This window comes from Amblyomma mixtum, chromosome 7, assembly GCF_055824585.1.
Source record: "Amblyomma mixtum isolate Tamu chromosome 7, ASM5582458v1, whole genome shotgun sequence".
In the NCBI taxonomy this organism is placed as follows: Eukaryota; Metazoa; Arthropoda; class Arachnida; order Ixodida; family Ixodidae; genus Amblyomma; species Amblyomma mixtum.
In genome coordinates this window covers 70,232,330-70,246,424 of record NC_143018.1, presented here as the reverse complement: position 1 = coordinate 70,246,424, position 14,095 = coordinate 70,232,330, and the positions used below count along the sequence as shown (strand labels likewise).

General features: G+C 44.6%; 1 protein-coding gene across 3 annotated transcripts; it reads left to right on the top strand.

The window, feature by feature from the left end:
* The first annotated feature begins 6,249 nt into the window (after nucleotides 1–6,249).
* On the top strand, nucleotides 6,250–8,524 carry LOC149336398 (uncharacterized). 3 transcript variants are annotated; one of them, XM_089552865.1, is made up of 2 exons: nucleotides 6,250–6,609; nucleotides 7,816–8,524. In XM_089552865.1, the coding sequence occupies exons 1-2, from the start codon at nucleotides 6,278–6,280 to the stop codon at nucleotides 8,246–8,248; spliced, it is 765 nt and encodes a 254-aa protein (XP_089408991.1). In that variant the 5' UTR covers nucleotides 6,250–6,277; the 3' UTR covers nucleotides 8,249–8,524. The 3 variants fall into 3 exon arrangements, with proteins under 3 accessions (XP_089408991.1, XP_089408990.1, XP_089408989.1); XM_089552864.1 differs by having other exon boundaries at nucleotides 7,810–8,524; XM_089552863.1 differs by having other exon boundaries at nucleotides 7,789–8,524.
* The last annotated feature ends 5,571 nt before the right edge of the window (nucleotides 8,525–14,095 follow it).

Here is a 14,095-nt window from a genome sequence, read left to right as displayed (position 1 = left end):
TGTTGATCGAATGTAGGCGGAGGTCGGGGGGAGTGAACACGCCACCAAGGATGACATGGTTGCCCTTGTGACAAGACATGTGTCTGTCACAGTGCTGGCTATCCGTTCTGAGGCTGGCGTGGATTTGGCACTTAATCACTGATAAAGTTTCATGTTTAATTCATATTATGCTTAAATGGATTTCAGCTGGCTTCCTATTGGCATGAAATATTAATTTTGTGAACCATTAATGTGTAGCACTGTTTAGGCTATTTCTTGTGGAGAGCTTTTACAGCCACCAATTATTCACTGCTGCACCATACGAATCACTGATGTGCAAGTGCAAGATAAATATGTGGCACATACTGACATGGGGAGGGCATGAATGCCAGAGTAAGCCTCCTGGGTGAATGTATTAGATGACAATGATCGTGCAATATAGTACGAAGGTCAGCCTCCTCGGTGAATGTTGGTTTGGTTTACTGGGGGTTTAACGTCCCAAAGCAACTCAGGCTATGAGGGACGCCATAGGGAAGGGCTCCGGAAATTTCGACCACCTGGGGTTCTTTAACGTGCACTGACATCGCACAGCACACGGGCCTCTAGAATTTCATCGAAATTCAGCCGCCGCGGCCGGGATCGAACTCGCGTCTTCCGGGTCAGCAGCCGAGCGCCATAACCACTGAGCCACCGCTGCGGGGCACCTGGGTGATTGTGTTAGATTTCAATGGTTGTGCAATATAGTACAAAGGTCAGCCTCCTAGGTGAATGTGTTAGGCTTCAGTGGTTGTGCTATATAGTATGAAGGTCAGCATCCTGGGTGAATGAATGTATTAGATGACGAGGATTGTGCATTATAGTACGAAGGTCAGCCTTTTGGGTGAGTGTGTTAGATGACAATGATCGTGCAGTATAGTACGAAGGTCAGCCTAACTTGTTGCAGGCAGCAGTGTTTGAATTGAAAAATGAAGTGCATTTTTTCGGCTGGCCAGTTTTTTACATCAAAATGCTAGATTTGCATGGCATATTGTTCTCACTGACTTCTGTTACTTCATTCATTTTGATAACAGTTGTTTTCCTGGGACCTTTGTTTTGTTTTTACTTTCATTTTCTAAGTGCAGTGATTGGCTTGCAAGTGTGGGTATGCTTGAAGTAGGCCATAATGTACCTGGCATATTATCTTTGATGTAGAATGTAAAAAAAAAAAGAAAACGCCGCAGTGGTTCAGTGGTTACGGCGCTCGGCTGCTGACCCAAAAGACGCGGGTTCGATCCTGGCCGCGGCGGCTGAATTTCGATGGAGGCGAAATTCTAGAGGCCCGTGTATTGTGCAATGTCAGTGCACGTTAGAGAACCCCAGGTGGTCGAAATTTCCGGAGCCCTTCACTACGGCGTCTCTCATAGCCTTAGTCGCTTTGGGACGTTAAACCCCATAAACCAAACCAAACCCGAATGTAAATATGCGAATTTTCATTTCTGCATAAAGAATGCCTGAATTGCCAACATACCTGCGAAAATGGCCTTTTCCATTATGTTTACCAAAGGAAGGTAAAAGTTAGCTGCCAGTGATGCAGGGAGCGTGCTGAAATATAAATTCACGCAAAGGCTAACTTTGGTGATGAAACACCTTCAAGTTTTTGCGATCGTAATGCTACATTGGCAGGTGATGGGGCAGTTTTTGAATCTTGCAGTTCATTTACTACCTGAACATTCATGCATAGTTTTGACATCCTTGTATATCCAGAAGTGGTCAAAATCAGCTAAATTTAATCATTCTGCAATCATGTTTCTTAAGTCTCCTAGTTTTATCATCTCTACGATAGTGATAAAATCCTGGAAGTTCATAACTTGTTTACAATTTGTAAATACCTCTGCATTACAGGGTTAAGTACACAAGCATCTAGACGGGTAATGCAGGATGGAGAAGCTGTGTCTTGTTTCCTGATTTTATGCACACATAAGTAGTGCTTGTTTCTTTTTAGAGCGCAGCTCTTCAGCGCCCGTTTCTGCGTTTCGTGGCGTCGCCGTCGCCGTTGTCCGTTGTAACCAGCAGTGAACACCCTTTAAGCTGCGAAAGCAATGGAGCGGGAGCTTGAAAAGGAGAAAGTAAAAGTGCAACCTCCTCCCCTCCTTAGCAACCGGCACGCCGGTGGGGGGCGCAGCTGTGCATAGCAACTGTGACGTCACACAGTAGTGGTAAAACGAGCGTGCACGCGTCAGTGGTGGCAGCTACACCGCCGCTCCTTCGCCAGACGTCTCGTTGCAGTCAATAAGTGAGACGCATGGCTCCGAAGCGGCCCAGTAATTCCGTGCCAAGTGGTTCAGGGAAGCGGCAGTGGGTTGACCACAAGGCTTTCGCCAAGCACACTTTAGAATTTCCAAAGTGTATACGGTATTTTTTTGAGGAAAGGAAATGCGCAGTATCCGTCTCTCACAGCTGCGAAACCAACAGAGCGGGGGCTTAGAAAGCAGAGGGTAAAATTTGTAAATTGGTTTTTGAAGAAAGGAAATGCGCAGTATCTGTCTCACACATCTCGGTGGACACCTGAACCAGGGGGAAGGCGCATAACTGCCCTCTTGGAACAGTGGACACCTCAATCGTGCTTTAAGCTATGTGGCGGTAGTGACAGATGTGCGCTGCATGCTTTGGCATTGGCAACGTTGTGCCAGAAATGCTGCCACCTGCCAGGGTGGCAGGGTGGGTGGGGACTTTTAATGTAGGTATGAAGACAAGCTGGAATTTCTTACCACTTATGCGGGAGAACATCCCGTTCCTCTCGCTCGTAACGCCGCCCACAGCTGCAAAAACCTCGCGAAATACTTGCGCAGACCTCGTCTTTGAGATAGGCTGGTCCTCCAGCCGAAACGTCATGAATTAAATCCAGGCATTGGTGCAGCAAGTCGAGCATATATCCATCTATTTCTCCGTCCACAAAGCTTCCTTCATGACAATCAAGAACTGTTCGTGGAGTGTTTCTTGAAGAAGGAATATGTGTGAAAAATAACAAGTTGTCTGTAATTGTACATACATGTCTTGCTCGAATTCTTTGCCTCAGTCTATCGAAAAGTTGAAACAGCTGATGAGCTGTCCTCAAATTTCGCATTAGTAAATAACATAATCGTCGTCAATTTTTTTTTTTTCCTTTTGTTGTCCCACCACACCTTTGTTTTGACAGCTATTCTCACTGAGCTTAGTACGTGGTTCTGTAGATTGCATGACAGATATTGGTATGTGTGTGTACCTGATCGTTGATGACGGCAACCTTTGCACTGTTGCAGATGCAGCCTACTGCACAGCCTCTGCCGGGCCGAATGGTTCGCTCATCTCTGCCATGAGATAGATCAACACATCAGGTTGCCCTCGGAAAGAATGTGCTTGTTATTACCATGGAACTGTTCACTACAGCAGGGTGTCTGATCTTGGTGCCAGCGTAGCTACATTTAATGGCTACTGCTGCTGCTGTGTGGCTTGCCTGCAAAAAGTGAAAGCCATTCTTTGCAGCTGACTCGTTAGTCTTGTTTGACGTGCTGAGCATATTCCTGTCCTGGCCCCTGTTACGGGCTATCTATTAAAGGAGTGTAGACAGCTAATTTTGGTGGCATGTTTTGTACTTTGCAGTGATGCGTAAGACATCACTATACATGGATCACCATGTGGTATTCGCCTACAACCGCTGATATTTTATAATCAAATTTTTCTCCACGCTCTTTCAGTTTCAGTTTCAACGGCTCTGTGATGTCAAAGTTGTGTTTAGTTGTGTGTCAAAGTTGTGTGATGTGAAGCATGCAAAAATGGCAATGTAATCGCTGCTTCTTCATTCGCTGTCATTACAGCTATTGAGCCAGGCTGGCTGTAGCGTTGTAGTAAATTAAGATGACACCTCAGCGATTATAGCACAGTTTTTTCATGCCTCTACGCAACCGTATGTATACACACCTTTGATGTCACAGCCACCGTTTGGCGATTGAAACCGAAACAGCATGAGAGAGAAATTCGATTGTAAATTATTTAGTGGTCGTAGGCGAATACCACATGGTATTCTTGTGTACTAATGAATTATGCATCATTACAGAAGAAAACACGCCCAAAAATTAGGTTTCTATAAACCTTGAAAACCATGCATGATGGGAAAGCTTTCACTGGGAATGAGTAGAAAAGGGAATATCCTGCAAGAACCAAATGCAAAGAAATAACTCTGCTGGCAAGGTGTGTCATAGGTCTCTTCAGGTTGACTTGAATGTGGAAGTACTGAAAACCAGCTGCCATGAGTATTTCATATGCCCCTATTGACGGAAAAAGCTAATAGCTGCTCAAAGACAGGAGTCTGCACTATAGTTGGATTCAACTTCAGCCTGCAGTGACTGCCACACGGAATTCTTCCGTGACAACAAGTAGTCCACTGTTAATGCTTTCCTTGTTATCTAAACGAAAAGCTAACCACCGGACGAAATTAAAAACTCAAGAGTTATGATACGTGGCTTTTTTGATACTGAAAAATATCAAAAGGCTAACATTGTTTACTGTTATGGTTGGTCAACAGATTAATGATGCCACATACCATGGCCCATTGTTACCAGCTGCTGTTTCTTTAAGTTGTATCTCACTGTAGGTAAGACAGTTGTGTGTCGATTGAAACTTTTCGTATGCTCACAGTACGGACTTAGAAGACTTGTCTGTTAATTGCATTCCTGACATGTTTTCTAGGTCTTCCTTGTCTACTCTGTTTCTTTGCACTAATGAAGAGGAGTGTTGGTCTTCCATCTTGTGTTGCTGTACATAACAGTCGTAGCTTCTTTTATGCCTCTTGCACCTGTACAATTTCTTTCGATTTTATTATAGTTGTTGGTTTCTCCGTTTGTATGTGGAGGTTTTCACTAACACTAAGAGGCATTTCCTTGCTTGCCTCTATTGATGTGGAGCAAGATAATGACAGCTTTATGCATTCACTTGCTATTAGTATACTGAATTGATGCATCACCACTTGTTATTGATAAGGGAAATGTTTCCTGGGTTGTGTGACATTGCCTTGCTGACCGATTTATGAGACATGTTTGAAAAGCAAGTGTAAACACAATGAAAATATAAACAAAAAATGAATCAAAAGTGATTGCAAGAAACTCACTATGAAATAAAAAAATGCAGTATGGAATGCATTTGATTTTAAGAAATCAAAGAAAAAACATTTTATTAGTGTGTAAAGACTTCACAAAAACATTTATTCGTATATTTTTTCACTGCCATTTGTTCTGCAGTTTCCACTTGCTTCCCTGTTTGCTTGCCTCCTTTAGAAGTAGACTTCTGTATTGTACATTGGTTTATAAATTTTTGTGCCAAGCTGAAAACTTTTGTTACTACGTATATTATGGGGCCTCAGTTCTAGATTGAAAATTTGAAGGGAGTTTTTGTTTTCATGTTAGGCGCATGTCATCCTGGTATTCATAGGTCTCTCCTCTGTGTGCATGCACTGCTAAATTGAATAAACTTATACTCTGTATTTAAATCCATGCTACTTTTTTTTTCTCTTTTTTTTGAGAGAGATGGTTACTGAAAGGAGAGGTTGCAAATGCAGTAGCTGTGTTTATAGTTAGACTTGATGCAGATTAAAAGTCTTGAAACTATACACTCCTGCACTGAAGCCTTGTATGCAAGAACAGGAAAGTGCATAGAATGAAGAAATCATAGTTGCAGTAGAATTGGGGCAATTTGAACACAGTTGATCCCGAGTTTAAATGGACAGTGCTGTGAGAGATGAGTATAAAAATGTGGTAGTGTTTTTGTAGATCCTTTAAAGACTGTGTTCATTGTTTGTGAGCTTTTTATCAAGCCTCAGTGGATGAGGCTTGTGCTAGCATGCATATATATACACACGCATACATACATACATATACATGCATACATACAGGGTGTCGCAGCTAAGTCTATCTCATTGGAAGTGCCTGGGTTGGACAATATTTGCGGAGCGCCACAACTTTCCTTTTGATGCCTGAACGTTTCAAGCTTTATTTTAAAAGTTACTTTATTTATCTCAACCAATTATTAAAATAGGAGGAGCAAAAACAATGGTACTGAAACTTTAGATAAAACCTAACAACATCCTGCGATTTCAGTTCTGAAGAACGCTGTTTTTTTCAATCTTGGTCCAAGTTAGCTGGGACACCCTGTCTCTCTCTCTCTGCGTGCGTGCGTGCGTGTGTGTGTGTGTGTGTGTGTGTAGCTTCCACATCAGTGGCTAGAGCTACCTCGAGCACCACACCACTGCATGTGTGTGTTGGTTGTAGGCTCTTGTAACTATTCATGCATGTTCACAGGCTTCCAGTCGTGGCTGCCATCCCAGCAGCTGTCCCGGTCACTCGTGTCCGTGCGTGGCCGGGTGCGGTCTTGCCGGCTGTGCACCTACGTCACGACGGCCAGCTCCAGCATGACAACGCACCTCCGCACCCACACGGGCGAGCGCCCCTTCCGGTGCCACCTGTGCCCCAGTGCCTTCGCCCAGAGCGCCAACCTCAAGCGGCACGTGCGGACCCACACGGGCGAGCGGCCCTTCACCTGCGGCCACTGCGCGGCATGCTTCACACAGAAGTCAGACCTCCGCAGCCACATGCGCCTTCACACGGGAGAGAAGCCGTACAGGTCAGTGGCCTTTAACGTCATTGATTTGTACCGGTTGTTTTCCACATGTATTCACAGAGAGAGAGAAAAGGACGGAAAGGCAGGGAGGTTAACCAGGCAATGCCCAGTTGGCTACCCTACACTTGGGGAGGGGAACAAAGGGGAAAAAAGGAAAAAGAGTGGCAATGAAATGAGTTTTCTAAGTGTCCAGCGACCACTATGCCAAGGAGACAGAGGGTGCGCACTGAAAACTTAAAGATTATAGATGGGAATACAACCCCGAGTCCCTTAAGAATCTCAGATCCTTCAAACACCATAGTTCTACTCGCATTCAGCAAGGCTTAGCTACCTAACATTGTCCTTGGAGGCTGCCACCTGTAGCATGTGATGTCATGGGCCAGTTTGTGTTGACCTTGTGGTGTACCTGCCTTCACCCTAGGTGTGGGCAGTGTTGTAGGAGCTGGCCTTGGCAACCTTCTGATGCTGCTTCTTCATTCGGCCGCGTTCTGACTCTTATGACACACGTGATCTATATTACTAAACTGTGACTTCACAGCCATAGCTGGGCCATTGAAAGTGAAACCGAAATTTCATAGGAGAAATTCACTAGTAAAGTATTTAGCATTCTCATGCGAGTACTGTGTGGTGTCCACGTATAGCTGTCTTGCGCTTTGTTATGAAGAAAAAAGCGTGCAGCAAAAAATTTGGTGTTTTTACTCCTTGAAAACTTCTGTTTGTTGTTGCCTTGCCGAAAAAAAAAAGTATGCAAAGAATGAAGCTGAAGTGAGGGTTGCGTCTGCAGAAACCAGCGAACCAAATCTGTAGACAGCATCATCCAGAAAGGAGCTAACCCTTTCCTTGTGTTGGTGAAAGATCATTAAAATATTTATATGTGTTACCTAATGTGCTGCATAACCCAGGAGCTGAAATAAACCAAGTGAAAGTGTCCAGAGGCATGGATTCTGGGGCAGTGCCCATACCTTAAAATCAACTGGAATGCTAGTATTTTGTGCTGCTGCAGGCTGTGTGAGCTCACAAATCTAATTTTTGCTGTACTTTGCAGTTTTTTTCTGCTAAAGTGCTTTATCATCTGGAGTAATAGAAACCTGTCCCACACGCAATTTTTTGCCCTTTTTTCGCTATTTTATGCTGCTGCTGCTGTTTAGCATTTTTAGTATTTCAATGACGCACAGAGCACAGCCATCATGGCATTCCGTGCAGGTGCAGTCGATGCTTCCGCCTTTTCCGGACCCAGTCCCAACGTGCCAGTCACTTCAAAGACTGCAGAGGACCATCATTCAGAGCAGTGCAACTGAATCCAGAGCTTCAGCCACAACCAGAGCCAGCAGCACTGGCAATGGAGCATTTGCTGCCTGACAGACTGCCACCGGATGACCTGCTGCCAAATAGCCTGCCACCAAACAGCCTTCTGCCAAACAGTCTGCCGCCAGAGAGCCTGCTGCCTGAAGGCTTGTCAATGGATGGCGGCCTGCCTCCTGACAGCCCGTTGCCCGACAGCCTGCCACCTGACAGCCTGCTGGCGGAAAGTGTGCCGTCACAGGCTTGCTCTCCGCCACCGCCTCCTGGCGCCAATTTGGAGTCCTTAGAGTCATCACCACAGTCTCCTTCCGAGCCACCTCCCCCCTTGCTTCCGCCCTAGAAGTGGTTGCATTGTGTGCTGAGGAAATCTACGTCCATGGATCCGTGCATGTCTGAGCTGTTCAGTCGTTCCAGATGTGCAACTCCCCCGCAGCCCCCATGCTTGTTGCATCACCTGTGGCAGTTGAGTGAACTGCCCTGGATTGCTGAGAAGTTGCAGGGCATTGCCAGTAGCTAGTAAGCAATGCCTCCACCTGCATATCTGTGACCTCCGGATTTGGCCGGTCTGTGGACCGGAGTTTTATGCCTGGCATAATTGAAATGCTCTGTGGGCATGTGTGCCGGTAATATCTGCTGAAGTGTACTGACTAGATGTTAAATATAGCTGCATGCACAAAATGGCCATCTCTCTAACTTGAGAAGCTGAAAGGTAGTACAAAATGCATTTATTCGCGTCACTCATCCTAAGTACACTCCGCATGTTTTTGAAGAAGCTCTGAAAGGGCTTTCATCAAAGCTGCTATTTTGCCATTTTCTTTCGTTTCTCAAGTGTTTGCTAGCAGGAAGGCACAAAGCAGACCTGGTGTAACCGTTGTAACAATTCGCAACACTGCTGACCTTTGGCCAGTATATTGCATTGTTCCGAACCCCCTTCTCCCTTACTCTCTTTCTTTTTTTAATATGACAGCATGATGACTTACTTTCGCCAAAGTCGTATTGGTATGGCATCCGTGTAAACCACTGCAGCGACCCAGCAAGGCGGAACTCAACTAGTGCTCGTGCCGGAGTTCCGCTGAAGCAGTTCAAAGAGGAAGCGCGGAAGGGGAGTGCGAACTAATTTAGTTTGTTGGATCACTCCATTAACTTTGCACACCAGCTCAGTGCCTCACGGCCTATGCTGTGCTCAACATGTTCAAGCTTGCATTTGCAATGGGGGCCTCTGGTACCTCATTTAGCAAAGACATTGCGACAACCGAATGGGCTTGACATGCTAAGTTGCAGCGGCTTTTGCGATAGCAGTGGTGGGAAGAGCAAGACCAAAGAGTCCACGGTGCGGCTGGTCGAAGCGGAAGTGATGCAGAAAAGATGCCAAGATACAGCGGTGCGAGGCGCCAACTTGGAAGCAGTGTGTAGAAAACGCAAAGTGCAAGTGGAAGCAAGACGGTTTGCGTCCTGCCGTCGCAGATTTGTTGCATCGCATTGTATGATCACCCGTAATTTCTTTTTCCATGCCTTCATGAAGGTGCTATTCATTCTCTTGGGACGAAAACTGGCTTCTAGTGGCGTGTCGACATTGGAGATAATATAACATTGCCACCACCATCATATTTGTGACTTGGCAGAACTCGAGGAACATGACAACATGTTGACACAGCTGACAAAGGTGTTTCAGGGCCCCTCGAGAAAATTGGAAGTGCCTCCCGTTGTTTGTATTGTAAGGATTGAGACATGGTGCACAGTCACATAGAGCCATAGTTACAGCAAGCTGTTTCACCCGAGGCACTTTGCGGACAAAATACTCGCACCCTTTCTCCAGGCTGTGGCCTCTTTCCGGGCCTTAGTAATTTGTATCTTAAAACGATGTTACAGGAAATTGCATCAGAAAGTGTTGTCTTTTTCTACAGCGTCAGTTATTAAAGGCGTATTGTGATTTATTATGTAGATTTGACAGAATGAGTGTGAAAATTTACATATTCGAAACTATATTCACTGTGAAATTAGGCTGGAAGGTTGCACTTTCGTCTGAACGTGAGTGAAAATAGGGAGAAAATTTATAGATGTTTTGGCCTGTTTTGTTTTTGTTTAGCTTTATTACTTTGCATGCTTTGCTTTATTGCTTTGCTGCTGGAATATGAGCGCATGAAGTGAAGGTAACTGCAAACTAAACAGGAAAGTAACTAAACAGGATTGTGAGGGTAACAGTGAGCCGAACGAAGTTTGGCCAACCATTCAAAGCTACCTCTGACATATGTAGCTGTGATAGTGTAGGAGGGAGTTGTTGGTTACCTACTGTGCTTTTATGCTGCAAGTGATGGAGAGAGAAACGTGAATTTTGTGCGTGCCTTTAGTGAGAGCAAGCTGGAGCTGCCGTCGAGTGGTTTTATGCACTTGTGCCACATTCTGACGCGGTCACAAGATTTTATAGCCCAGAAATGTGAAGTTTTGCATTAAATTTTAGTGTATACTCTATTGTGCATCTTTATCGTGAAGGCTTTAAAAAATTTTCCCCTACTCATCCGCTGCCTTTTTGCGGTGAAACTGCACACAGATCTTGCATATTGCGGTCACTTCTGTCTCGTGGTAAGTTTGACAATAGCACTTACCTGGTTCGGCCGTGTATGGTGCTAGCCCATAATCACCCACGCCGAGATTGAAGAACCAAAAGCCACCAACATCGTTTTTTTGCGAAGGGCAGTGGTGGCGCCATCTAGGGACCCGCACACATAGCAACACTCACCGCGGTGCCTTTTGCATTGTGGTGCTTTGCTCTGCAAAAAAGAGATGGCACCACCGCTGCCCTTCGGCAGAAACTTGGCATTGGCAGCCTTCGGTTCCTCGAACTTGGCGCAAACTGTTACGGGTTTCCATCATGTGTGGCTCAGCCAAATAAGTTTCATTGTCAAACTTCCTACGAGACAAAAGTTGCTAGAGTATGCAAGCTCTATGTGCAGTTTCACTGCAAACGAGCTAGTGGTTGAGGCGGCAAAATTTTACACGGCAGCGTGCACAGCTCGTACGGTCGAAAAGCCGTCTGCGTGGTAGTAATAGTCGGCACCGCGTGTTGGAAGTAATCAGGGCTGCATAAAAATTGCCGCAGAATGTTCCGGATAGTGTCATACGATTCAGCGTTTTGTGCAGCATAAACTTACTAGTTAAGTTAGAGCCTAGCTCGCTGCAGGGATTCGAACTGGCAACCTATAATCGGAAGTGGGGGGGGAGTGGCAATTGGGGGCTGCGTAAAAAAAATATCATGCGCAGTTCGAGTGTCCACCAAGATAAGTGAGACTGTTATTGCGTCATTTCGTTTACTCAAAAAACCTATTTTCGATTTGTCCAACAGGCGTGGCGTCGCGCCGAACGGGCGTTGGCGTTCCGTGGACTCCCTGGCAGCGCTGCAACACGCTGTCGCGTTCCACTCTTAAAGGCAAAGCTTAGGCGTCCTCCAAATTTTTTAAAACTCTTCATGATAAAGATGCAGAATACTCTATGTTGCTCATGATGTATGTGTAGTGAGGAGAGCAGATTGATGTTTTTCAGCTTTTCGTACGTTATCTGTGTAGAGTCACATCACTTGCATTTTAGCTGTTTTTTGGAGTGACTACCTTTTGGATGTTGCAGTAAGGGCTGGTGATGAAGCCTTGAGACTGTCAGGCCCCTTGAACTCTAATGTACCATGCCACGCTGTGGTTGTTTGAGTGGCTGTTTTACCTCTTATGAATATATATTGCACATGTGTAGTGTCACATAGTTAGCATTTTAGTCGTTTTGGTCGAAACAACCTTCTTGGTGTTGCAGTAATGGTCGGTTACAAAACTTTTTGTAAATGATGGAAAAAGGCTGGTGAAGTGTGGTGAATGTCAGGCCCCTGTGCCTTGCACTCTGCCAAGCTGTGGTTGTCATTTATGTTTGTTTTACTTTGTTTCAATATATCTTAGATGCGTCATCTATATTTAGTGACTCATAGTTTGTATTTTGGCTGTTTTGGAAGTTGCACCGAAGGCTGGCTCCGAAAGTGTTTGTAAATGAAACAAGCCAGCAAGGCCTGCCAAATGTGCTTATGCAACCGCCATTTGAAGATACTTTAATTTTTTTTATGCATCTATAGGGTATGGTGCTTGAGAGTTAATGGCACACTATGTAATGCGCACACTCAGGATCAAGCTTCATATGTCTATTCCAAGTTGTGCACAAAGTTACGATGGAATTAGGTTTCATTTTGCTAATGTTGCATTCCCTAAACTTTTGACTTCATGGTACCCTGGCTTGCACTTTGTTTTTGAAGTCTTATGTAAATATATTTCATCAATGGCCTTCCTGTTTTATTGTTCATTCCTGCAGTTTTGCTGAAAAGGTTTAGTTAGTTAGCAATGTAAAATGCTCATTGTCACGTGGGCTATGAATCAGGCCTTGCTATATATGTCAATGCAAAAGGCTTGCTTGCTAAACTGCCTGCTTAGAGTTGATAGTATAGTCATCAGAACTAGCAGCAGCTCATTGATGATGTGCAGAATTTGATAGCTTGGTATTTAAAATTCTTTTTAAACGGTAAACTCCCACTAGTCTGCTCAGACATATTACCGGTTTTGTGTCGGAATGAGGGGCTGTGATGTATTGGTACTGATATGGTTCCGTTGGAATTGCTTTCTCTCATCTTAATCGTAAAAGCGGAAGATGGCAGCCGTACTCCAATGGAACGCAATTTTCAGTGAAATTCATTTTTTTTTAAACTGGTATCATCATGCATGTGCAGCAGTGAGGAGAAAAATGGTGTGAAGCATGCTTTTATGTTTCTTTTACCTGCTCTGATTTCGACCTTCATTTTTCTCTTTAAACGAAGGATGATAAAATTCATGTCAACTTGTTAAATGGACAAGAGTTGCAAAAAAAGTTGTCCAGTCAAAGTTGCTGTGAATGTCTTTGTCATCATTCCCTGTCTTGTGTCGAACAGCTGAACAAGCAGTTGTGAACAAAGTTTTACCGCACCATGTTTACTGACTGCTTTCCAACATCTGTGCATGGTAGCAGCTGCAGCTGTAAGTTGTACACGGCCCCTATTGGCCCAGCAAAACATTCCCTCCTTTTTTTCCTTGTGTGGACTAAATTGTTATGTACCTGTTTCTTATGCAACTGTTGGCATGAGAGTTAGAAGACTTGGCTGGTTTTCATAATGATGTTTGTATTCTCCTTTTTCACAGTTGAGCATTTGTGCACGGATGTAATTTGCACCCTGTGGTGCTCAGTTACCTCTCCTGTTGGTGGCTGGAGTCGTAAAGGGGACACAGAGTTGCTGATTTTGAATTTTTTCATCTTGAACTGGGGCTGCCTTTGCCTGGAACAGTTTGTCATTTCAATAGCCTTTTAGTCTGCAGAGCCAATACCCTTCCAAAGAATGTGCAAATGGCCAAAGTATATGCCAGCAGTTGCCAGACACTATCTTTGAAATATTAAAGGGTCTTTGAGAACAACTATATCTGATTGTTCTTCTCGGTAAACATTGATTCTCTGTCTCTCTTGGTACGTTGAAGTTTTTCTGGAAGGAAAAGACGCATTTATGGCTGAGAAAGTTCGATTCAAACTCTGTTCAAATTTGTGTCGTTCACATCAAGAAAAACTGGTTGCCACCGTTTTGAAGTGAATGGAGATGTGGCTTAGCCTCTGGGATCCACGGAAAAAATCAGTGTTGACGCATGCAGTTTACTTGTGAAATTGGCCAGTGATGGGAACTCCAGTTTTTCGCTTCTTTTGTTCTTTTCTGCACTTCTGGTGAGGGCGGTCTCTTCGTGATTATAGAGTAGAATGCGGTATCCTGTCGACACATGCTTGCCCTCCGTGACCCTTTAATTTGTGCGATGGCTCAGCTCGACCTTGTGGCTGTAGCTAGAAAAGCTGCGAAATTTACCAGCCAAGAATGCGTGTGATATGCCCAGTGTGCAAAATAACTGCCATGTAATGTAAGGGCTTCACAGCACATGGGGAGTTTGTTTCTTCACAAGAAGTTTGCTCTTATTGGAGAACAGTTCATTACCTTATGCGATGTAAGCGTTCTAGCTCAGAAAAGCACTAGCCAGACCTGTTGTCAGGATGGCAAGTAGCTCTCCTTTGTTTTTCATCACCTAGTACTTTAGGCTGCTCTTTTTCATTACCTAGTACTTGAAGCTGTGGTAGGCTGATTAGCTTTCTTTCTGTC

What these genes read in the sequence shown, in the direction of transcription:
- LOC149336398 (XM_089552863.1), top strand. Translation starts at nt 6,278, where the DNA reads ATGTTCACAGGCTTCCAGTCGTGGCTGCCATCCCAGCAGCTGTCCCGG. An exon ending in ACGGGAGAGAAGCCGTACAG is followed by an intron (nt 6,610 to 7,788) that starts GTCAGTGGCCTT and finishes CACAGAGCACAG; the next exon opens with CCATCATGGCATTCCGTGCA.